Raw genomic sequence first — 26,816 nt, 5'->3', positions numbered from 1 at the left:
GTTCAATCTAGAACAAACGTCGGCTTTATTTGTTATGCAAACGACTTGTAAATTTTGTAAAATAAAAACTAATTTATCTGGACATTTGTTTTTGTTGCTTATAACCGCGTTTGTCAACAACTATTTACAAATACAGTATACACAACATTTGAAACTACCGCTAGATTGTCACACATTTCCTTTGTATTACATACAACTGTCATCCAACACAAGCACATTTTGTATCTAACTTCATCAAAGGATGATTCTGTATTGGCTACTACAGCTTTATTTCCCATAAATCCGAACGTATGGCTGCATAATCCTGAAAGAAAATTGGTCTTGGCCAAGTGCCTTTAACGTAAAAACTTGTTTATTCCGATGTGCATGAGATGTGGTCACATCTATCTATTTATTGATTGAAGTCAAATATTACAATAAGCAGTTTTCTCCATATGCAGGCTCTCGTGTGAGAACAAAAACGCACATTACATTGAGTTATTCTTACCAAAAAACTAATCGAAATTGTACTCGCGTCAAATAAATTGTAAGCATATTTTAATCGTGTACGCCTGCGGCGAAAACATCACCACCTGATGCGCAGTATATATTGTTCCGTCTAAATAACTAACTATTAAATTATTAGTCCCTCGAGGGTGTTGACAGTTAGATTATAATTCACAGTTTTGTGCATGCGTCCTCTTGTTAACGCAGCATCTTACAGAAACCGTTCATCTATTTTCTCGCATGATATTAACGGGTTTTCACAGCGAATACAACGCTTTGTCTGTATACGTTTATCATGACTTCTTTAGGCCTTTTGCCCATAATTATGTGTTTAATGAGATTGGTTAAGATTTGATATGTGTCAATAAAATCGAAAACTTCCAAATGGAGACTTTTTGTGACAATGATACGATTGTCGGAAACACATTGGTTACGTCTCTGTTTATAGCTCTTACATTATTACTGAAGAAAGATTCAATAAGCCTGGAATATATGAAAAGCTTCATGCGTTATTCAAGGCTAAATATAAATACACGTAAATAGGTAGACGTAATGTACTTCCGTGTTCAAAAACCTAGTACATGCCTTTGAAAACACAGTGTGTGTGTGTTTGTGTGTGTGTGTGTGTGTGTGTGTGTGTGTGAGTTTGTAAAACCTACCAACCGGGGAAAATCGTATGAATACACACCAACAAACCGGGGAACACCTACCAACCGGGGAATTCCCCGGATGGTTTTAGGCGAAAATCTCTAATCTACGTGTATGGAATACCAAACTGTCAATTTATATTAGAAATCCAACGCCTTCCCCGATTAGTGGGTTTGTGGCATGCACAAAATATACACAAATCTTGACTAAATTACAATCGAGTGTGTATCCAGGCTAATAACAGTTCCCCGGTTGCGCTGTTTAAAAAGCATACACTCGGTATTTATATCATTTAGTGAAAGTAAGTTGGAAAAATGGAGTTTCGAGCGAACAAACGCATTAAACTAAGGTAAGATTTTTAATTATGTTTACAACTTTCAATTACTATTACAAAGCGTTTTTATGTAAACGTTAAAGTAATACTGGAAGACGAATTCTAAAGATCGATTTATATAAATATCATTTGATTACAAAGCTTGTTTTACGGTACATATTTCACGAATATATTTTATAAATTACGTTAAACAAAGTAGAGCTCTAGGCAGTTTTTCGTTAGTTATATATATATATAGTGGAGCTATCCTACTCACTCCGGCGTCGGCGTTAGCGTGAGCGTCAGCGTGAGCGTTGGAATGTTTAAGTTTGCGTACCACCTCAAATATTGTCTATGTCCCTTGACATATTGCTTTTATATTTAGCATACTTCTTTACCAACATGACCCCAATCTATAAACAAGAGCAGACAACTGTAACAAGCATTTTGTAAGAATTATGGCCCCTTTTCCCACTTAAAATATGCCTATTATTGATAAATCTTTGTTAAAGTTTACATACCACCGCAAATACTTTCTATGTCCCTTGACATATTGCTTTTATATTTTGCATATTTCTTTACCAACATAACACCAATCGATAAACAAGAGCAGACAACTGTAACAAGCATTTTGTAAGAATTATGGCCCCTTTTCCACTTAGAATATGCATATTATTGATAAATCTTTATTAAAGTGTGCGTAACGCCTCAAATGTTTTCTTTGTCCCTTGACATAAGGTTTCATATTTTGCATACTTCTTTACCAACATGACCTCAATCTATAAACAAGAGCAGACAACTGTAGAAAGCATTTTGTAAGAATTATGGCCCCTTTTTTCACTTAGAATATGCATATTATTGGTTATTCTATGTTAAAGTTTGCGTACCACCTTTAATATTTTCTTTGTCCCTTGACATATTGCTTTCATATTTTGCATACTTCTTAACCAACAGGACCCCAATCTATAAACAAGAGCAGGCTACTGTAAACAACATTTTGTAAGAATTATGGCCCCTTTTTCCACTTAGAATATGCATATTAATAATAATTATTTGTTTAAATTTGCGTACCCCCTCAAATATTTTAATTGTCCCTTGACATGCTGCTTTCATATTTTGCATACTTCTTGACCAACATGACCCCAATCTATAAACAAGAGCAGACAACTGTAACAAGCATTTTGTAAGAATTATGGCCCTTCTTCCACTTAGTAACTTTGAATATTTTGTTAAATTTTGTGTTAAAATCGACTTTACTTCTAAAGTATCAAGGCTATTGCTTTCAAACTTCAAATACCTTCTTACTATCATGAGGATACTGCACCTGGCAAGTTGATTTTTACCTTGACCTTTGACATTGAATCTGAAGGTCAAATTAATAAATTTTGATTAAATTGCCATAACTTCTTTATTTAGGATCAGATTTGATTCATACTTTGACAAAACAACACTTACCTGAAACACCACAATGGACTTCACCCAAACCATCCCACACGCCCCACCCTAGAAATCCTCCCCCCCCCAAAAAAAAAAAGTTTTTGTTTTCCTTATTTTTTTAACATGTTAAAAAAAGCAATTCGTTTTTTCTTAAGACCGTCCAACCATCCCACCCAAGCTATTGCTATCAAACTTGAAATACAATCTTATTAGTTTGTTTTATGTCTTTACAAATGTTCAATACATATGTTTTGTGGAAACCTGAACTCAGAATCGTCTATAATATACCACTTCTTTAAAACATAAGCGATCAATATGTTTGGTTTAAACTTATTTATTACGACATAGTCACATATCCACAAGTTACATGACATTGACATAGGATCAATATGTTTCAGTTATGGTCCTCTTCCAGTTAGAATATGACTATAGTACATTGACCTTATTGAATATGAACAATTTACCCATGGTGGTTTACTTTATACTGTCAAGCACTTGAATAGTCGAGCGCGCTGTTTTCTGACAGCTCTTGTTGTTGTTCCCATTGACATTTCCATTTTAACATTTAGTAGCCAAAAGGGTCCAAGTCCCCTTGATCTCGCAAGAACGTACTGCCAGAATTACGTTGATCCACCAGGTTTTGAAGTAAAAACCGTCAATGATGTCATAGGTACAAATATTTGTGAACATGGTTATGTTTAAAGTCGTTTAGCAATTATAAAAGAACATCGTAGCCCCTTTCCATTAAAAAGAAGAAACCAAACATGGACTATTGGGTTACTTAATACTGGGCAGAAGTATGGAAGTAGCATAAAGATTTATTGATTATTTATGAATGAAACATTATTGGCGCCTTCAATTATATGACCAAAATGATAATAAATATAAAATGTCTACAAATATAAATATTTCAGGCGAAGGAGTCTTCGCCACTAAGCCTTTTAAAAAACGGAGACTCTCTTCTCGAATACAAAGGGGATCTGATAACACGAGCAAAACGGCAATTAGAAAAGGAGTATGAAAAGGAGGGTCATGACAGCTTCATTTACTTTTTTAAATACAGAGACAAATCTTGATGGTAACTACAAATTATCTTTACTTTGCACATCAAACGTTTAATTCACGCCATTAGAAGAAGAATTATCTTTAGTTGTTTCACCATAATAATTAAATATGGCATGCGCGTTATTTTAGTTTAAAGCACCAGAAGTGTTTATTTTAATGTCTTATTCAGCATTGACGCTACCAACGATATATTTCATGAGGGTCAAATGATAAATGATGCCGAAAATGAAGACGCAAAACAAATTTGTGTAATGAAAATAGTTGAAGTCAACCAAACTCCCCACCTATGCACTTTCGCCGACAGAGACATTGCAATTGGCGAGGAACTCCGATATGATTATGGAGTACCAACACTTCCATGGAGAAAGGTACATTCTATTGTAAAGATGTCATCTGTGATGGATTTATCACTGATATTTATCACATTTTAAATTAGCTTTAAATGTCTTTTGAATTATTTATTTTATAAATATAGCCAATCAGTTTTATGATTACATTCATGTTCATTCATTAGTTATTCATTTTAAATACAGATATTCAAATATCTTTTTGCCGTGAATTAAAATGTTTAATCAATGAACATCGTCAAGCTCTACTTTAATGCGGTCTGTCTGATAATGTGTATTTGTTATTTGAATTGTCAGAAAGGCACGGAGCAAAAAATGGGTATGTTTCACAGTGTTTTGTTATTACTACACATGCATTAATACAAATGCGTTGTACTTAATGGTTTCATAACTAACGGACTTTCTAACACTGACTAGATTATGTGTAATACCAATTTTTAATGTTGTTTTGAATAGGCAACACAATGGCTACTAGATCTACGGACAGCCAGGAACCAGGACAAACAACATCCATACACACGGAAGAAGTCAATTAGACGGTTTGTAATATTTCGCAAGGTCGAAGCTACTAAGGCGTATTTTCTGGTTAAATACCTTTTAGCCGTGAATTAAAATGGTTTATCATTGAACGTCGTCAAGCTCTACTTGAAATGCGTTCTGTCTGATAATGTGTATTTGTTTTTTGCATTTTCAGAAATGTACGGAACAAAAAAGGGTGTTTTTCACATTGATTTTGTTATTACTACACATGCCTAAAATCATATTATGACCATCATGAAATTATTGTAATTGTTGTACAATGAATTAATGCCAATGTGTTGTACTAAATGGTTTCATGAATAACGAACTTTTTAACTCTGACTAAATTATGTGTTATACCATTTTTTATTGTTGTTTTGAATAGGCAACACAATGACTACTATATCTACGGACAGCCAGGAACCAGGACAAACAACATCCGTACACACGAAAGAAGTCGATGAGACGGTTTGTAATATTTCACTATGTCGAAGCTACTAAGGGGTATTTTCTGGTTTGGTTTAGTCTTCAGTGAAATGGGCGTAATTTTGCCTTAAATTATATTGTGCCAATATTTATTCCGGGTAATGCTAATTGGTATATGAGCTTAACAGAACACGTACGTCGATGATCATTATATTAACATGTTATAGCACACGTTATGCGAATTTTAAAAGAATAAAATATTGTTTACCAGTTGTAGTGACTATGAACTACTTGTCTATCACAATCTTCATATACACAAAGAATTTAGAATTTACAACTGTCAATAAAACTGGTGAGCATGTTTATTAACCACTGTAGTCTATAAACATCGACTTCATCATAATCACAAAAACGTTAATTATCGCTTATCCAAGAAGTGTGATATCATTAATTTTAATTTTCAGTATAAGACTTATACGCTGCCAATTACTGTGTATGAAACTCTGAGACATTAGGAAATTTAACTTGCGTGTTACATATGGACATTGGTTGATATTTTATCTTAACGACAAAAAAACAATAGCGTCTACTCGATATTTTACTATACGATACATTCTGACATGGGTAAGAAAAGATAGTTCATTTTATACCCACCACCGCACAATACATACAGGATTTACCGTGAACCACAGTCCGTTCACCAGTTCTTTTTTCTTCCAACACATTTGTCCAGAGAAGTACAATACCTTTCATTTAACCGTGCATTCATTTTGTCTTATTAGTATCTGTAAAAAATATTCATTTTATACTTTTTCGAACTTTGATAACATGTTTGGAACAACCTGGTATATGTTATGACATGCTACGTCAGCCAATCTTTAAAAAAGTAATTGTTTGATTCATTAGGAAAAATAATGTTTCCAAATTTGTCGTGTGACATCGATGACATTATCAGGTGCCGTAAGTACCTGGACGCTTTTGTCGTAATTTTGCTATGAAAAATTGTACTGAAGTATATATATTTAATATGAATATCTTACACATGGCAGTTAGCGACGTCATATGGTGTTTTATTATCCATGTACAGAAAAGGGTACTTCAAATACCAGGAGAACAAAACAAACAGCCAAAAAGCAATTGAGTGAAAACGAAAAAGGAGCTGTTCACAGACACTTAGATCGTTTTTTGATAATGGGTAAATTACCAGGGAAAAAAGAAATACTTGCATGTTTTGAAAGTGAGAATGACCTTCACAACAGAAGTTGGAAAAATGTCAAAGACTCTTGCAGAAATTTAATTGAAACAAAAAAGCGACGGGGACTTTTAACTTAAAAAAAATATTACACATATAATGCACGTTTAGGAGAATACGTTAAAGGATGAAGTTGTCACATGTGTTTTGTGTGTTTTCTTGTTCTATATACTCTTTTCGAAAACGATATATGTGTGCTTATTGTATTTGAATGTTTTATTAATACGGTTCAGTCAAAAACGATATTTGTTCATAATCATATCGCCGAACAAATTAGGATTGGTATATAGTTCGGCCAAAGAGTGTTTCTTTGTACTTTCTATTACGAGTTTCTACGAGTTACTCACTTTACAAGTTATCTTTTACCCTAAACTTGGTGAATATGAATGAATATAGCAAACATGATAAAAAATCAATCTAGAAGGCTAAACGTTCAGAGAAGGCACAAAAAAATTCAGTCGGATAAATTGAAACAAACATTTTGTTCAAGCATAACAAACAAACACTTTTAGATGTAATAAGATAAATGTAAATAACATAAAAAACTACTGCTAAACTACTGCTACAATATGAAGAATACAAATGAATATTTTGTCAATTTTACAAAATTTGTTTTGAATGACAGGTGTCTGACTTGCAGTTGAGTACTTAATAGTTATTTTAATGTAAACATTTACCAAAATGTAAATTATTGCGTAAATATCGCACTAGAATTGATTAAATAGTTGTTAAATATTACAATAATTTCCTACACAGATTTTTGTTCATTTGTTTTGCGTGTAGATATTCACATTAGCTATCAATTCACATATTTGCTTTGTGTATATAATTGGTATGTTTATATGTTTTTCATATCAAAATTGCTTGATCTACAAAAATTCGCGAGGAGTTATGCATTTTTTCCCATGTTTTTAATTGAAGTTTATAATTCAACGACGATGAAAAATACTAAGATGCCAGATTGAGTTATGTTTTTGTCTCATTTATGGTTAAAGATCAATTAACATACCCATTTCCCAGACTAAGATATTGTTAAAACAATTTATCGCGTTTGCGACTGACCTCTTTTATGCATTCTAACACAAGCTATTTACTTGTTTTTTTGAATACTCTTCATATACACACACTTGAACAAGCTGTAGATTACCTAGAACAAAACATATTTGAAACATATATGTATATGTGATATGTAAATGCATGCACAAAGCTAATAATTAATCATGTTTATACACTTTGCGATATGATGCTATAATGTCGGTTGTTTTAAGTGATTAATCATTATGTTAACCTTGTTATATGCCATCTTGAATGTAATTAAGTGTTTTGACATGTATGCGAAATTGATCTTGTTCGAGTTGGTGCTGTATATTCAGAATTTAGTCACACTGTTATAATTTTCCTGTTGGTACATATTATTTTCAAGTTGGCACCAACAAGGGTCTAACAATTGATCCACATGTGCACTCCCAGTAAGTATATATACTATAATGTAAGTGATTTAAAATAATATTAAACTACGTGTTTGATAAGTGTTTGCTTTGGTTCATATTTAATTATTAGTGTTTTTATATAATGATAATGCTGTCAAAGTCAGCGGTGATTATACGTGTATAACAACATTAATTATAACTTTTATATTGTTTTCAACAAATAATATATGGATGACGCATCGGCATAACTTTTCAGTGCTTAAAATACACTCTTTCTATTATATTTTATGCAAAAATTAGGTACATAAGTTGGTTTACATAAAGGTAGTTTGAACAAAATACGTGAATTCAAATCTTAAAAAAGGTGTTTGGTTTGCAAGGGAAAACAAAGCGATTGCCAGTGACTATTTTCCTTAAAATATAATCTGTTATTTCGACAGGTAGAATTAAATGTAAGTTCATTATTAACGTTAACCCGTTTTTGGCATTCTCTACTCAAACAAGTGCATACATACTGTATTTTTTTAATACAGCACATGTGTAATGGTATCACAGTTGTATAATTGGAATACATATATTATAAGAATAAATACTGATCATTGTTCAGATTGACCTACCGCCGTAGACTTAGTCACTGGCGCATCAAAATGCATTGTTATCAAGTCGTTTTGCTAGTTAACTAAACTATTTAGTTTCTCAGGCCTCGCCACATTCGTTGTGAAACGTTCATGATTGTTTAAAGTTACAGATTTTATTATTTTTGAAAATGCAATAAATGTATATAAGACAATTTAAGTAAAGTGGAAGTTGCCATGCGTGTGAATGAATTATCTGATGTTTACCTGTTTCAGGGGATTAAATGCATGAGTTATTTTATAATGTCAGAGTAAGGACAAAGTAAATTTACACTACTCAATCTACATGCATATGGGCAGTTCTACTTTAAGGATAAAAAACTTCATAGTACGTGAAAATCATGAATGCTTTTTTCTGATGAAAAAAGGGAATTAAACAAATAAGCCGCCTCCCCCTTTTCTTCATTCGGTTTGACAAATAGCGTGGTCTGAAAAAAATAACATTATTTGTTTAGTTTTAAGAACGAATTGTATTCATTTGTTGATTAATTGCACCATGATTGTTATGGTATAATGCAGCACTTGCATGCTTGTAGTCGGCTTATAGCTAATGAAGTCATAAATGTATTGCTTGATTTGCGTTTTGTCTCTTATGCTTATTTTGATGTGAATAATATTTGAGTCAATCAAATAAGGCATTTTTGTATAACTTATATAAGGTCATATGATAAACATATTTAATTTAAATATTGTTTCATACATATTCTTTTCAATTTTTGTACTAACTTAAATATTATCCATGAACGTGCACGCCACGTTACACACAATTACTCCTGTTGGTAAACGCAAATTACCCGTTGGACATTATTGAAGTTCCACTGTGATAGCGCGCTTAAGTTTCTCTCTTGGTTAACACAATTCCCCTGTTGGCACACATAAAAGTTCCACGGTTGGTACGCACATAGTACCCAGTTGGAACACATTGAAGTGCCACAGTTGGAGCGCACTTAGTTCCCCTGTTGGTATACACCATTTCCCTGTTGGTACACATTGAAGTTCCACAGTTGGTACGCACTTAGTACCCCTGTTGGTATACACCGTTCCCCAGTTGGCACACATCGCAGTTCCTCATTTCGTACGCACATAATTCCCCGTTGTGCATGTAAAATTGTCTTTGATTTATTACCCTATTTATCATAATTTTTATGTCAAAATCGTATTTTAGGTTCGAAACTTGTCTGTTCTTTATCACTTTCAGCTTTCTAGAATATGTGGAAATGGTGGTCCCCGGTTGGTAGGTTTAGAACACATTTCCCCGGTTGGAAGGTTTTACAAGTATGTGTGTGTGTGTGTGTGTGTGTGTGTGTGTGTGTGTGTGTGTGTGTGTGTGTGTGTGTGTGTGTGTGTGTGTGTGTGTGTGTGTGTGTGTGTGTGTGTGTGTGTGTGTGTGTGTGTGTGTGTGTGTGTGTGTGTGTGTGTGTGTGTGTGTGTGTGTGTGTGTGTGTGTGTGTGTGTGTGTGTGTGTGTGTGTGTGTGTGTGTGTGTGTGTGTGTTATTCATTCGCAAAAATGTTCGCTTTCTCAGAAAATGAGTACATATATGTATATATAATTTATAATTTTTTTCTACACACGAGACCAAACGGTTCTACCAGTTCAAGGAAAGTGAACACTCAGATGTACCAGCAGCAGGAGAGAGAGAGACCACATTTTAGCATGTGGTCCTTCTTTTATGGTACGGAACCAACGGCTAAACGATGGACAACACGCACAACGGACAATTGACATTAAACATTTACACGGATAGACGTCATCAGCCTGAATGATCTTTTTAGAAAATTCTTCACTATAATACACATAACCTCAGCACACTAATCAACTTTGTCATCTATGTGTAAGTTTTGTATTCAAGCTGAGTTCGATCGAAACACGTTAATTGCAAAGCAAAAGAGATGCCATTTCTGAGTGAAATTTCGACTCATTGCTTTCAATTAGATGTGTGTATTATAAATCGTCATGTAAATATTTTGCAATGCCCACTTGACTCATATACAAAAGTCATTCCCACTAAAATATAGGTATATAACACAGAAAAAACTAAAAACAACTCAGCATATGCAAATATAATGGCAATTAAGATATTTGAAAAACTTCATGACTTTGTGCCTTATTTTGTTCTAAATGTTTTATGTGTAACACTAAGTGTTAAAGCGAGTTCATACAAATTTACTGTCAACAGTTTATTTTATTTATCTTAAACGGACACGTTAAGAGAATGTAACTGGATAAATTAGTTTTAATCGTAATGAAAATTAAACAACTATAATAACAGTTCTGAAGAAGTGGTACTCGAAAGCTACCAGTTACTCTATGGACGTAAACTGGGTCGATTTGAATTTCATTGCAGCAAGCAACAAATGATGAATCGTACTATAAGAAGTAATTGAATTTGTGGCACCTCGTGATTATCCTACGTCACGGCGCCAAAAATGAATATGTGGCACTTCAGCCGTTATGTAATCTAGTGGCTCTCAAAGTTCGTTTCAAGTCGCGTTGTGTAATTTTTGATTTGACTTAAATGTCCCAGATTCGTAGATTATTCATCAGTTTGCATAATATCTAATTCTTATTTGTATGTAATTCTTCTTTAAGAAATTGAGACAAGAAATAATCAGTAAATAAATAAACGAGATACTCCAACAAAAAATTTAATCCGTCCAGAAAAACAAATGTCCAAATGTCCGTCTCTCTTGCACTATCCCGTGAAGCCAGAAATTGGGATATTCACTTGTGCGCTGCCACAAAGGTTCGGCTCGCTGCCTTGGCTCGATTGGCTCAAATAGAGGTTTCAACACGGTCCGTTTTATACAAAAAAGGTAACCTTGGCGCTGACCTACTTGTTTTAGGGAGTAAACAGCGTTATCCATCACTTTGACACAAACTCATAACCATAAAAAATATAACTATAAACGGGATATAACAATGTCCATCACTTTTTGGTCGTTAAATTATTTCGTACTATATAGGCTTATTTAACCTGTTTATTTAAGCTGTTTATATAAGCAGTTCGTGTATAATTAATACTTTATTGACCGCTAGATATGGTCTAATGTACGTCATTCTTGTCTTAAATGTATTTCTTCCGTGACCATGTATCTCACGTTACTAGAATGGTGATGACTAAACAGAAAAAGTGTTACAAATTGTTATAATTTTTATTTAATTATCCTCGTTCATATTTATTAATTAGTATTTGATTTAGAAAACAAATCCTAACATTCATGAATATGACTTTTTTAGTGAAAGCGGAAGAACAACGAGACAATAAATTGTAACGTGGCGTCAATTCCCTGGGTAAATATTATTTCGAAGCCTCTAATAGCAAGGGACTTATTACAACACATTCAGTTGTATATTTATTGCCTGTTTGATGTGATTTCAATGAATATTTCCACAACTTGAGAAATAGATGTCAAATTAGTGTTATTCCCAATGATAGCGTCTTTTTGGTCAAGATACGGGCAATACATTATGATTTACTGTTTTACTTAGTGTACTTAATACGAATGGCGGTAAAAAAATACGTTGTTTTTTAAGTCATATAACATAAAAATAAGCATATACAATTTAACTTTTTTTTAAAGTACCGTTCTAGAGTAACCGTACACATGTACACATTGAAATCGTGAGTACCACTATGCAAAACCTTAAGAAATAAATGAATATGATAAAAAAAGAATTGAACAGAACAGAAAATAAAACATATTAGAGTATTATAGAATGGAATAGACTAGAAGAAAAGAGAAGAAAAGAGAAGAGAATACAATACAATACAATACAATGCAACACAATACAATGCAATGTGCCGGTATTTACGATTTACGATTTACGTGCTTTTTTCAAGTATATAATAACTATGACAACGCTGTACAACTCACATGAAAATTCTTACTTGCGGCGAGGTTGTTTAATTGTATTATTTCTATATTACAAATAATATACTATGTTTTGTGTATTGATCAGTTTATTAAGCGAGGCTTCGAAAGTCTGAACCACGGGCATTCGCGAGTATTTCGTGTTTTCGTTCAGAGAATAAACGTGTATGTATTTGAAAAGTACCTGATATTTTCTTTATCAGTACATTTTCTCAACAATAGTGAGTCATGTTCTGACAAATGCCTGACAATCGCGGTAAATAACACCATGTAAATAAACAAACTGTCTTAATTGATCCGCGTGTGAAAGTTTTATCCTAGCAATACTGCAATAAAGATCCATCCACTCCGCGGGGTTTTATTTCGACAATCTTAATAAAGAACTGACTTGTTTTTTAATCTGTCGCGTTATAAGAAGAAGTACAGATGCTACGCTTAGAGGCAAACACCTCGTGACATGCGACCTTTTAACTTCCATATGCGCTCTATGATCACTTACCGCGGATATGTCGTTTATTAAGTGCATTTAGATTGAAATGTCGTTTATTAAGTGCATTTAGATTGAATTGTCGTATTAAATGTATATTTAATATTCTCGTTACTGCAATAATTAAAATTCATTTAGAAGAAGGATGCACTTGCGGTTTTCAATGCGTTATTATAGATAAAACTGCATCCATTCTCAAGTGGTATTACAATTAATAAAAAAAAATGTTATAAACAATGGATCGAAGGTAGAACACATCAGCTGCTATTTTTATACGGTTCTATGTAATCAACAGTAAAGAAGTCACTTCGCTTTTAATCACCAAGACCTATAGTCACGATATCTTTTCATTATAATGAATGACGAAGCAAAAGTAATACGTAATAACTGTATATACACAAAGGTATATTATACTATTTACAAGGTTTTTCAGCCGCACAAAAGTTGCTTCAATACTAGAAATTTCAGTGATTATTGAAATGAGGTGGTAATTGTTGTATTGTCCCCTACCGGTGAAACCGGAGGGGCCTTATGCTTTGCACTCCGTCTGTCCGTCAGTCAGTCTATCAGTCAGTCTGTCTGTCACACTCTGAATCCTGCGATAACTTTAACAGTTTTTCATATTTTTTCATGAAACTTGAAATATGGATTGATGGCATTATGGAGATTATGCACGTCAATTAATTTTGTTCCTAGGTCAAGAACTATGTCTGCTATGGAAACAAAACAAAACAAAATCTGACAATGGTGGAGTTTCACCGGTAGGGGACAATATTGCTTGGCAATCTCTTGTTCATTTATGTGTTTTGTTTGATTCTATGTTGTATCCTCATATATATGCGACCTTTTTCTCATGACTAGACAACAATCAACCATGTGTTATGGTTAAAACTTAGAAACTGTAAAGATGAATAAAAATACTTAGAAAATGTTATTTGATGAATATATGAATCTTGTTTCCCCTTTGATGGCTTCAAACAGTCAAATAATGTTCAGAACACATACATATGGAAGGCTATTCAACGTCAACACGTAGTAGTCATCTTGTTACATTCCTTTATGTGTAATCTAGTCAATGTCCTAGGTCAGGGCAAGAATTTGTTTCTAACGTAAACAGTACTGGGTGTGCGTATGTCTACATCAGACCCTGACTGCTCTAAACCAATTGTTGATAAACATGACTCGAATAATATTGGCCATTAAATTGATTGTACAACACTACCCCTACAAGCAACTAACATCACTGCAAAACAAACATGTACGGCAATGACAGTAACTTATACCAAAACCTTCGCCGTAACGTGACAAATCAGAATGCAATTTGAATTCAATGTCATACAATTCCTTTGCGGAATTGTATTGGTAACTTGAGAGTCATTGAAAAACATGCACTACTCACTGGCACGAATTTAATGTTTTTAATTAAACAACAGAAGCGTGCCAAAGCCTTAGTGTTCGTACAGATTTCACGTAAGTCATTTTATTCGAATCAAATCCCGCTAAACTATATATTGTTCCAATATATAATGAAACAGAAGGGGTGACATTATTTCCGTTTATTATATGTCGAACAATAATAAGGGTACATCCGTCACGGGCTCTTGTTGCTACTATTAATAGTAGTCACGCAATACCACGTTCGTCACGAGATTTAAGACAATACCAACAAATACGACGAAATACAGGTTGCATCAAATATACCGAACACATCATTTTTGTCCGTTTGTTTTTCAGATATCGCTGTAATAAATAGAAAATAATAGGTTGGTGACGTGGATGGAGAATGGTTATCTGGCAAGTCGGAGGAATTTATCGGGCGAGCCGATGGCACCAACCTGTTATTCTATTTATCATGTAATTCCACCGAATCCAACACGTTATTTTTTATTTTATGCCTTTTTCACCGTTCATTTAGATTGTGAAAGAGTTTGACCGGAGAATTTCGCTGGGATAATGACGTCATTTCGTAAAAAAAATGACGTCATTTCACAGTAAAACAGTGGGATATTGAGAATACTAGGTTAGCGTTGAATACAGAGAAGTTTATGTTGCGAGGCTTAGAACGCCGGAAGCGCGAGCCTTGGCGAGCGCTTTCGGTGTTCGAGCCGAGCAACATAAACTTCTCTGTATTCAACGCTAATCCTAGTATTCTATTTATCCCATTTGATTTTTTCAACGTGACGTTTAACATAAATAGATCTAATAACCTTAACAATAATTTTAATTCCGTCATTAAAGCGCTTAAAATCTAACAAATGTAACCATGCGTAGTGATATACATGTATTTGTTCTGGTACGCGAAATAGTCTTTAAAAAATTCACACACAAACTGTAAAACAAGTAAAAATATCACCATATGCATACATTCAATTTTACGCAGTATGCGAATTTTAACACATTACGACCGCGAAAAGAAGATTTTACTTTACTATAATTTATTTTATTTTCGAAAGAAAATGATCAAAATCCAATCTGGCGGCCATTACTCCTGACAAAATGCTGTCGATGTCAACATACATGTACACCATCGACGACCTAGTTCTGGCTACCATTACTTTAAATGTCGCTTTTTATGATTTTTGACTGGCGCGACTTTGTACAGGTCTGTCAATACTAAATAAACTGTACGCTGAAGTTTCTTTAGCTATCGAAGACCTTGACAATTTTGACGAGTAAACAGACAATTGCAGCGACTGACACTTTATTTGACAAAATATACAGGGCAATACGTTTTCCGACTTCGGACGACGAATTTCAGGACGCGCAGAACGTGTTTTTTATATAATGTTATGGGTATGCCGTGTGTGATCCGATGCATCAATGGCGCCCATGGCCATGTTAAAATCATTTCCCCGAGATCAGGGAACGACAAAAGTACAATCAAAAATCAAAACATGTAAGAACTAGTATCTTACCTTTAATTATCCTTTAAAATCCATCTAATAATCCATTTAACTCAATTATTGACGATTTTGCATCTAGGGTCTTTAATAATTATTTTAGCATAGTTAAATAAAGACCCTTATGCCATTCTATCACTTTATTCAAATGAGTATATGAACGCGATAAACTTTCTTCTTCGTCACACGCTACGTCATGTACTCTACATAACTGCTGTTCAAATGAACCGGAGCAGTTTATCTAATAATAGCCGTTGGTAAACTCGGTTGCATTTGCAGATTTCTGCATATAAACATAATTATGTTTAAACTTGCACAATGTTTTATTTATCTATGGTAAATGCCCTTATTGTACGAAAAAATAATCTAATATATAAATACACAAAGAATGGAAAACATTCAAGTACACAACAGATGTATGAGTAGAAAATACCCGTGTACAAATGGGACGTTCCCAATTCCAGTGTGGTGCTATTTTTACCATCTTATACTTTACACAGCTCTATGCCTAACGTGAATTAAATAGGAAAGCAAACATAGCAGATTATTCATGAACTGTGCGATATGTGTATGGCTTGTTGTACATTCTTAATATTTAAGTTAAATGTCAAAAGTATATGCTTTGGTTATAAACAATGCACATTACACTAAATAATGTCATATGACTAGATTTAAAGGTTGAAGGTCGTATAATTTTGAAGCTCAAGTTTTGTCGACTTTGTTTCTTATGAAAAATCATTCAGTGGTAAAGTAAATATACATAAAAAAATAACAAAACAAAAATCGTGTAATTTGATATTTTATTTCAACATTTCTTTTGGTGAATATATCATATATATTTTTTTCTGCAAAATATGCACATTTTCTTTTCATGGGTGACCTTAAAATTCGATCAATGAACCAAACAAGTTCGACCTAATTTTAGCGCATATCGCATGACGTCATTTAAAAAGTAGTCCGTGCACGCGACAGGTATATTCCACAGTGTTGAATACAAGCAAGTATATTCCACAACGTGTTATACCGTCAATGTCGCGGTGAAAATGGGATAAATTAGGTTAACTGGTCAGCTAGCCTAATAAATTTTGGGTTATTAGGTTACCTGGTTATCAGGCTGATTTGAAGGCATGTGACAGGATAATATGTATTATTAAAGCGTAAAAGTGCACTTTAGAACAATATTTTGTCCAATAATATACAGTCAAGTATTATTTACTTGATTGCATGCAGGCATATTCCCACTTTGTATTATACTCATTCTCACTTACGGACGACCTTAGTCAAATTACTGTATATATAAAGTAGCTTCCAATTGTTAGCTTCCTCTTTGACAAACAATTTCTTGCAACAGATTTTACGTTTTTTTACGATGTTTTTGAATTATAGAATGATGGATCTACAAGCATACCGGAGGACGGAAAGATGAACAAAACGGCAACTCCGATGCGATGTCCCCCAATCCCTTTTTAACAGTACCAGTGACTCTTTACTTATTTTAATATTATCACATGGATACATTTCATGTTGTGGACATGTAATTTGATTGCTAAATACAAAATACCTAGTACAGTCAAGTTACCATTACCGGATCATTATCCATAGCGGATCACTTTGATGTTTAAGACTGCGTATCGCGATAAATAGTTGACATTTTTAGATGATATTTTGCAAACAGCATCTTAAATGCCTGTACTTTAAAACGCATTGATTGGGTCGTAATCGGATTTACTCTTTGTCAAACATTTCTGTGTGTTTTGCTGACACGTATATACGACTGTGTTGACTTCCGTCTCGTTTCCAAATCGAGGTTGAACATTTTTCGCGGTCACGTGCTATAACTCTGTTGGAAAGTAAGAAGTTTACGCATTAATTTAAAGGCCATTTAGTAGTCTTTCTGCCTGCAAAAATCCATTTCAGTTTTGATTCGTGTTTAACATTTTGCAATACCATAAATGAAATGAAGAATTAGGGCCATAACGGATCAAGCGTGATAATATGCGTATTGATAATATAAAATATTAAAATATATGCAAATCTTGTTGATTCCTACAATAAATGATCTTAATCTTAATGTTTTATTTATGTTCCATGGTCAATATTGATCATTAGATTTATGATTCAAACAATTAACATGGTTTATAAGATGCCCATATCCTTTCGATCTTTTTAGGATTGTCAATGTTCAGATAATTCACACAAGAACATTATGCATAAAGTGTGTATACAAGATCACATATAGAAAGCAATAAATAACAAACAAATAAATACAATTTCTAACTGGCAATCTAACTTGATCATTGTAAACAACACATTTCATGTTTCGACAGTTCAAATAGCGTGTTAGATGCCCCTTGAGTGGCTTCAGTCACGTGATCCGTTATGACTACAACTGATCCGTTAATGCATGAATACAGCGGCGAAAAAAAGGTATCACAAATACATTTTGCCTGCGTTTAAAAATAAGACTATGTGCTGAATCAGTAAGCAAAGTGGTGTAAAAGAAGTCTCAAAACATGTATTGCTTTTCACCAGAACAACTTAATTACGCTACTGATCCGGTAATGGTAACTTGACTGTAACAGTAATATATTCTCGAATATTATACATTATAATGTGCTATTATACATTGATTTCATGCATTGATTAAGAGTGCTCTTAATTTAAGTTCATCATAAGACACTACAACAAATAGCTCCATCTGTTGTTATCATATTCGTTTTATACATGCTGTTATACATCTGCCATCATCACATCCTCTCTTGTAGAGTAAACACGTTGTATGGCTAATGCGATGTAAACTGAGATGTATTTAAGAGTTCAGAAAACTGGCCCGCATATTAAATGGTCCAGGCGCGTGTTGTTGTTACAAAAAATTGTTCTGCTCAAAACTTTTTCAGCAATAGAGTGCTTTGGAAATTGACAATGGGAGAGTGGTATAAACAAACATGTTCAATTAGAGGATATCCAGCAGGTTCGTTTCGGTCTAATATTAGCACTTGATGCTTTATTGTATTGCTTCTATCGAAACATAACATCAACTAGTATGTTGTGTCAATATGGATGTTTTCTGTCATTGAATAAAATATTTAACTGGAAAATAACTCGAATATAAAAAAAGGATTAAAGCAAAATCACCGACCTATGTTTTGGAAATGAAAATGGAAACATACAAGAGATTTCAGCCTTATTTAGATTCGTTTATCTATGCCGTCTAGAAACATTTGAATTAAGGGATAAAACTTATTTGTTTTAATCAGAAGTAACATTTTTTATCGTGAGTTATCCTTAGAATTAAACGATCTTTGTTTGAAATGAACTACTTTGAAAATGCTGGGTATTTAGCTATTACAATTTTTAGTTTTACATATTTGGCTAGACATTTTACACTCTCTTTTATTCATGTTGTTGACTTTTTTACTTAGTTGGCTAATTATATATAAATATTTTCATCTTGTTTTTCAAGTATGTGTTACGTTCTGTAAAAATTATTTTTCCATTAAACACATTTCTACAAATCAGACAAAACAAAACATAGTTTTGCTTACTTTGAAAACATACACATTTATCTAATTTTAAAGATTTTTACCACATCGCCTCAGTCATATTAATTTTGTTACAATCCTATCATTTACTGCTAAATTTATTTCTCAAATGGTTCATGCTGCCACTAAAATTAGAGCATTTGTAAACGTAAAATTGTTGAAAAACAATTGTTGCAAAACTACATAATTGATTGACCAGTCGCCAGCTGTCAATCAAACTCACGAAATAATCAATCAGATTTCGTTTATTGCGGCCACATGGTCCGACAAACAAAGACTGTCGGAGTAATGGATAAAGCGTTTTATGAAAACACAACTTAGTGGGCGGAGCTATCTCGTATTTGGCGACTGGTCAATTGTTTCGTCTTCTACTTGGCTCGTGATTCGGTAAATCAACGCAGGCCGAATATAGAGTTAAGGCCCAGTCACATCGAGTCTGTGTTTGTGCAACGCTCTCATTGCGTCAAAGCAATGAAGAAAACCATGATGCACGCTTTTAAGTCCCAAGCAACGAAGCAACAGTTAAAGTACTTTTTTAGAAGGAAGAACGTACATTTACATATTCAACCTATTGCAAATTCAAACACAACATGGAGTAAAAATGTAAAATTAAAGCTGTGCTTCAAATAAAAACATAGAGATCAAGAGTTATATTTCTTATTTTTATATTATTGATTTTTATTATTTATGTTTTCTCACATACTTCACGCTAACATGTGGTGTGCGTAATATAAGGATTTGACGGTATGATTTACACAGTGTATTTCTTACTTGTTTATTTTAACACTTATGAACCTTATGTTTGAATATGCCTTAACGGTATACTTTTCTTTCTAAACGCAATACTATGCTTACTATTTCCAGGTATCAAGACGCCAGACATAGACGTTGAGGATGCTAAGATTTAAAAAGAAGGCATTACGAGGTGTGTACCGCTCTAGAAAGCGAAAGGTACATGAAAACCCACCAATCAAACAAAACAGATTACGCTGAAGTACCACGCCAATTAAAGACACACAACAATGACATTTATATATACGTGCAATATAATTGTCCTGAAAAACAGAAACAAGGTAAAGCCGGATTGATACTACTATAAGGTTGTTGCGACCAAATAATACAACTATTGCGATTCGGAATGCTTGATGCAATTTGAAATACCTGGCGCGTGCTTAGAAGAGGCATATTAACGGATTTTTGTTATTGACAACTTAAGTATAAACTGTTTATTAAATACAGTGACATTTAACGCGTTTTACCAAAACGATACTGATACATATACGTAACGTTGAGGTGAAATATTTTGGACGACCTTCTTTTAAATACGTTTTGAGTTACTGAATATAATTATATAATAATCGAATAAGGGAACTTGTCGTGTATAGAAAGATTAGTGCAAATGCAATCTACGAAAATATCATTAGACGTGATCAATATATACATGTATGTTTTTCTCTTTTATACTCAAGTTATATAAATACCTATTATTAAAGACTGTTTTAATGAGGAAATATAATAATTGGCTTACTTAGATCGGCTATATCATTTGTTCCTAAAATTGCCTCCAATCTTAACTTAATGCATAACGAATTTATTCCGACCGAAATGAATTTTTAATCATGTATGTATATGCTAAATACACTTAAAATGTATTCAGAGACATCTTGGACGGAAATGACGCAACACATAGCTCTATAATGGTTTATTTTATTAAAAAAACCTGAGAAACTAGCATCATGACATGTACGAAACGTAACGTGTATTTAAGTAGAACTCATAGCAATTATATGTCAGACATGTCTATGCAGACTTTTTATGAAATAAAACAAAACAAACATCAGCTGTACATGATTTTGTTTGGTTCGTGTGCTTTAATTTGCTGTTTTAGTCCGGCTCTGTTGAATGATTCTTTTTTTGCGTTTTCTACATGTCGACTCATGTGGTCCACGAATGGAGCATGGTTTCTCAATCCTCCGCTAATTTTAAATCCTAATTAAATATCCCGCAACGAAAGATGCACTTATTGTCGCTCTCTAACCTGCATCATCCAAAAATACAGTAAAAGAATGATTAAAAAAGTTTATATCAGAATAAGGTCGACATGTCATACAATACAATACATTAATTAAAATATGACTGAAAATGTCTGATAAACTATGTATTATCTAATACATCAGCCGCCCCACAACCCATTCTCTAGAAAAATAGGTGAATTGATTCACTTGGTCGGCCGGTTTTTCGTACAGCATTACTTTATTCTATACAGTAAATAACGTGATTAAGAAAACTCATATATCGCACCATATAAGATGTCATTCAACGATACAATTGACGTACCCATATAAACTGTATAAAAGATTGGTAGGTATTGTGTCTCCAGCTTTTTGACACAGGAAAACTATATGTGTTATTTGTAAGTCAGGTTCCAAAATGTCCTTAAAAGGAAGTCAGTTTTTAAGCAAATAATAAGTTATCGGAGATAAAACGGCCTCGGGAAAATGAACTTATCGTGATTTTAGTTATATTTAATTGTATACGTGCGTAAATACTGTGATTTATAAGAAAAAAATAATATGTGTACATCCAATTTCTCGAACGTTACGTAAGTAGACAACAGATTAATGGACGGTTTTCTTAATAAAATTTTGACCCCGGTGTCTACGATCTTGAAACAAAAAACAGAGGGAAGCACACACACCGTAGAGCCGAAATGGCGTATTCATTTAAAATAAATATAAATACAAAGCGGCTTACGGGGTGTAAATATCCGCAACTCCTTCACGAAAAACACAAAAACGACGCCACCTTGGAAGTAAGTTCCAACTAACCACACCTAAACCCGGTAAGCTCCCTTACACGCATGCCCCCCCCCCCCCCTCTTCACTTGATTAATTGTGCTATTATAAGATAGTAGAGAGTATCATATCTTATTTACGATTCGTTTACATTGATAGAATAAAATGATGACATTAAAGACTTTGACTTTTTTTAAAGGATTCGAGAACAAATAGACCATAAACGATAATGTCGCGTTAAGCATCCAATTGGTCCCTGAGAAAGCAATACGTTTTGTCAAGATATGAGCAACACATAACTGCGCCTATGACTTTATGGGTTTGCTTGGTGCACGTAACATATAATTGAGGTCAACACTAAGTTGTTGTTATGTTTTAATTCATATAACATGAAAAAAAGCATATTCAATTTAACACAATTAAAATAAAACGTTCGAGAGTAACCAAAATTGACACATATAAATCGTGAAAATGCAAACCCCTCCGAAATTAACGATACACCAGACAAGAATAAAATAGAGTAGAATAGAGTAGAGTAGAATAGAATAGAATAGAATAGAATAGAATAGAATAGAATAGAATAGAATAGAATAGAATAAAATAGAATAGAATAGAATAGAATAGAATAGAATAGAATAGAATAGAACAGAACGGCAAAGAGAGGAAATACATTAATGTTCATTAGCTCGATGTTCTTAATAACAAATATAATTGTGAAATGATAAACACCGTCACAGTGTTTTGATTGCGTTAATATTGGAGCGTAAAACTGTGAAGCGTTTACTTTAAAAGTGATATGAGTGTGATGTTTTAGAAAATACCTTGACCAATGATAATTGGCATGGTTCTATCGTGATATAATTGCAAACGATACACAATTTAAAAAAAAAAAAACAATATGCATAACATTTTATGGTTTACATGTCTTATACTTTATTTATAATTTATACAATTATTATCTATGTACAACACAATATGTTATTATCTCCACAAACGACTTTGGTGATATACCACAGATGCAAAAGCGGTCGTACTTTCGTGTTGCTGTTTTCAATACAAATCAAACGATAGCTGAAAGTTCGGGACTCGTATCAATTTTGAATATTCATTTAAAGGGCGCTTTGATTGTACTGATACCTAGTTGAAATATCATGAACGGATTGCCATTAAGAGTACGCTTTACGGAATGGCAAAAAGGTCAATAAATAATAATGCCGGTTTCACGGTCCTGCACAAGGGGTTTCCGCGCGTATATATGAAAAAAAAACCTGCATATTTTACAAATTGAACTTTCTTTGCATGTACTTGTATATTGAAATCTGTTTACTAGTGATAATGAGTGACAACAATCTAGCATTTAATGATACCATAAATCTTTACTTTTAATTTATTTTATGCAAGTATTTAATATCCCTATTGTGATCAAACGTGATTGCTTGTTTTCATGATATTTCGAACACTGCAGTAACGTACGATCTTTAAACGTAATAGCAGAGGTTACATTTGCCAGTACCCGTTCAATGCGTTATTATTATGTTAAAACTGGCTAGTATATATACTATAATACTATGTAGTTCATGTTCATCCATTTCGGACAAATGTCTTTTTGTATGCCCCTGAAAGTGGGCATATAGTGATTGCACTGTCCGTCTGTCTTTCCGTTACACTTTGCGTTTAGGTTTCGAAAAATGTGAAAAAAGGGGCTTATGCCATCCTATGGTGGCAAGCATGTTAAAATATTTTATTAAAGCAACTGTTTAGTTATTGGCTTTAAACAGTGGCTTAAATGTCTGCGCAATATGCCAAGAGATGACATGAAGGCATCATAAATTGTGTTTAATGACCTGCCACATGTGGTTTAACTTTATTCAGGGACCTACACAAGTATGGGTCCCTGGAAAGGCCTGGATTTATGACACCCTGTTTTAGTCTGGACAGTATCCGATCATATCGAGATAATCGGTTTGTGATGAACGAAGTGGCAATTAAACACTGGGTTAAAAAGGCTTAAACAAAGAGTGTCAAAATTCGTGTGAACAATAAAAAAAAACAATTACATTTATCAAGAGGATTTATTTAATCTGTAACAAGGTAAGTTTTTACAGACATATAAAGGTTCAAATCAGTTAATACTATATGTTGATTACATAAAATCAATCTTTTTGTTGTTTGTTTTCGTCCTTATTTGTGTTCGTTCATTGAATTCAATTTATTCTGAAAGAATTTCCATTTCTGAATATTTTTTTGTTCTTAAAAATGGTCGCGAAGATGTGCCAAATAGAGATTGTTATGGTAATATTTTAACATGTTTAAACAATGCTTGCCACCATAGGATGGCATAAGCCCCTTTTTTCACATTTTTCGAAACCTAAACGCAAAGTGTAACGGAAAGACAGACGGACAGTGCAATCACTATATGCCCACTTTCAGGGGCATACAAAAAGACATTTGTCCGAAATGGATGAACATGAACTACATAGTATTATAGTATATATTCTAGCCAGTTTTAACATAATAATAACGTATTGAACGGGTACTGGCAAATGTAACCTCTGCTATTACGTTTAAAGATCGTACGTTACTGCAGTGTTCGAAATATCTGTGATATTGAATTAGGGCAATAACGGATCAAGCGTGATAATATGTGATTGATAATATAATATATTAAAATATATGCACATCTTGTTGATTCTTTCAATAAATGATCTCACTCGTAATGTTTTATTTATGTTCCATGATCAATACCGATGATTAGATATGATTAATGTTTATAAGATGCCCATCTTTTCGATCTATTTAGGTTTTTCAACAGATAATTCACACAAGAACACCATGCGACACGTGTATATAAAAGATCACATATAGAAAACAATTCAAAAAATAATGAATATTATTTATAACTGACAATGTAACTTGGTCGTTGTAAACAACACAGTTCATGTTTCAATAATTCAAATAGCATATGTTAGATGCCCCTGGAGTGGTTTCGATCGCGTGATCCGTTATGGCTACAATTGATCCGTTAATGCATGAATTATGCGGCAAAAAAAGGTATCACAAATACATTTTGCCTGCGATTAAAAATAAAACTATGTGCTGAATCAGTAAGCAAAGTAATATTTAATCAAACTGGTGTAAAAGAAGTCTCAAACGTTTATTGCTTTTCATCAGAACAACTTTATTACGCAAGGAAAGTGACATAAATGAACTGTACCACTCAATGCGACCAACGGTTCCTGGAGTACTTAGTAGAATTAAGTACGAGCTCAGCGACCATAGCATAACATTGCGGTGTGCTGAAGAGCGCATCAAGGAGTATCTGGAGATCTTCATAGAAGACCATATTGGTGACCTGGGTTTACCTAAACTCTTACAATACTGGACAGCTTCAAACATTCTAGTGGTGCCAACGCTACATGTTTCCTTTACTTCTCAGGAAGGTGCGGGAAGGTGCCCCTTTGTAAACTCGTGCATTGCACAACTCAACCTGAGTAGAATGTTTGTTTCTTGTGAGGAATTTGTGCATGAGTTCAAGTGTTACTTGAACAGTGGGGAAGCACAAGAATTTGACAGTATTTGAGTGTGTCCAAGAGTATGAGATAGCTGAGATCACTCAAATACTGTCAAATTCTTGCTTTAACCTACTAGTATATTCTTATGGGCCCGCTTCATCAAACATCGTACGACAAATTTAGCATACGATACGAATTTCAAAGAAACATTATTTTAACAGACCGAAGCATATTTTTGCTTATTTCTAGTAAAAGTATTTATTTCATCATTTTCTTACCAATGCCTTTTATCGTGCGGAGCTATTTATCAACAGCTTGTATATTTTTAGTTTTTAAATTTAAGTTATAAATTAAGATTGTTGTACGATCTTTGATGAAACGGTCCCATAAAAATATACGTTAAAGCAATCGTGAAAGAGAATGTGGGAAAATGTAGCTAGAAATGGTTTTGAACATGCATAATTGTGTCGTGTTCTGAGAAAACTGGGCATAATGCTTATGCGTAAAGTAACACTTTCCGCCTTATCTGGATTTTCGCTAGGAAGAGACATCATTTAAACGAAACATTCCACAAAAGCGGAAATTGTCGTCCCTGATTAGCCTGTGCGGACTGAACAGGCTAATCTGGGATGACAATTTACGCACAAGCATTATGTCCAGTTTTCTCAGAACGCGAGACAATTATGTTTATGATTCATTGCATAGTTTGTTTATTTAATTTACTACAAATTTGTATTACATTATGTCTACCTTGAGGTTGCTGTACATCTATAATTATGTTACAATTATAGTATTTTCTGTTAACGAACAAAAGCGTTTGTATCGAATACTATGCATTAATATTGTTTTCTACCAAATGTTTTCTTATAGGGATCACTTGTCCGTCGTCTGTCTCGTTAAAAAGTATTAATAGCATCAGTTTGAAACTTTATACATTAATAGGCCTCATTGAGTGGGAGTGCGTCGATAAAGAACTCTTAGCATCCCGTTTTGTTAACTTATTTATAATTAATGCATAACCATTATTCTTGTATTAGTTAAGTTAAATTGTCATAATAAAAAATTGTCATGTCATTTTTCCATTTTTCTTTTTTTGTGTAACGTTTTGTAAATAAAGACTTTATTTGTTGTTATTATTATTATCAATA

The 26,816-nt window shown here is 33.4% G+C and overlaps 1 protein-coding gene and 1 long non-coding RNA gene across 6 annotated transcripts; both read left to right on the top strand.

Moving 5' to 3' along the window:
• The first annotated feature begins 1,317 nt into the window (after positions 1-1,317).
• LOC127867730 (uncharacterized) lies at positions 1,318-3,947 on the top strand. The gene is made up of 3 exons (XR_008043632.1): positions 1,318-1,483; positions 3,454-3,554; positions 3,799-3,947. It is a non-coding gene; the product is annotated as an uncharacterized LOC127867730 (long non-coding RNA).
• A 231-nt stretch (positions 3,948-4,178) lies between these two features.
• LOC127867704 (uncharacterized) lies at positions 4,179-8,027 on the top strand. Of its 5 annotated transcripts, none has more exons than XM_052409046.1 (5): positions 4,185-4,317; positions 4,753-4,816; positions 4,991-5,011; positions 5,201-5,283; positions 6,329-8,027. In XM_052409046.1, the coding sequence occupies exons 1-5, from the start codon at positions 4,201-4,203 to the stop codon at positions 6,380-6,382; spliced, it is 339 nt and encodes a 112-aa protein (XP_052265006.1). In that variant the 5' UTR covers positions 4,185-4,200; the 3' UTR covers positions 6,383-8,027. The 5 variants fall into 5 exon arrangements, 4 of the variants coding, with proteins under 4 accessions (XP_052265006.1, XP_052265025.1, XP_052265014.1 ...); XM_052409054.1 differs by having other exon boundaries at positions 4,189-4,317; positions 4,772-4,835; XR_008043630.1 differs by lacking the exon at positions 4,991-5,011 and having other exon boundaries at positions 4,179-4,317; positions 4,753-4,835.
• The last annotated feature ends 18,789 nt before the right edge of the window (positions 8,028-26,816 follow it).

This window comes from Dreissena polymorpha, chromosome 1 (assembly GCF_020536995.1).
Source record: "Dreissena polymorpha isolate Duluth1 chromosome 1, UMN_Dpol_1.0, whole genome shotgun sequence".
In the NCBI taxonomy this organism is placed as follows: Eukaryota; Metazoa; Mollusca; class Bivalvia; order Myida; family Dreissenidae; genus Dreissena; species Dreissena polymorpha.
Note: the sequence above shows the minus strand (reverse complement) of the source record. Positions and strands in the feature narration are given on the sequence as shown.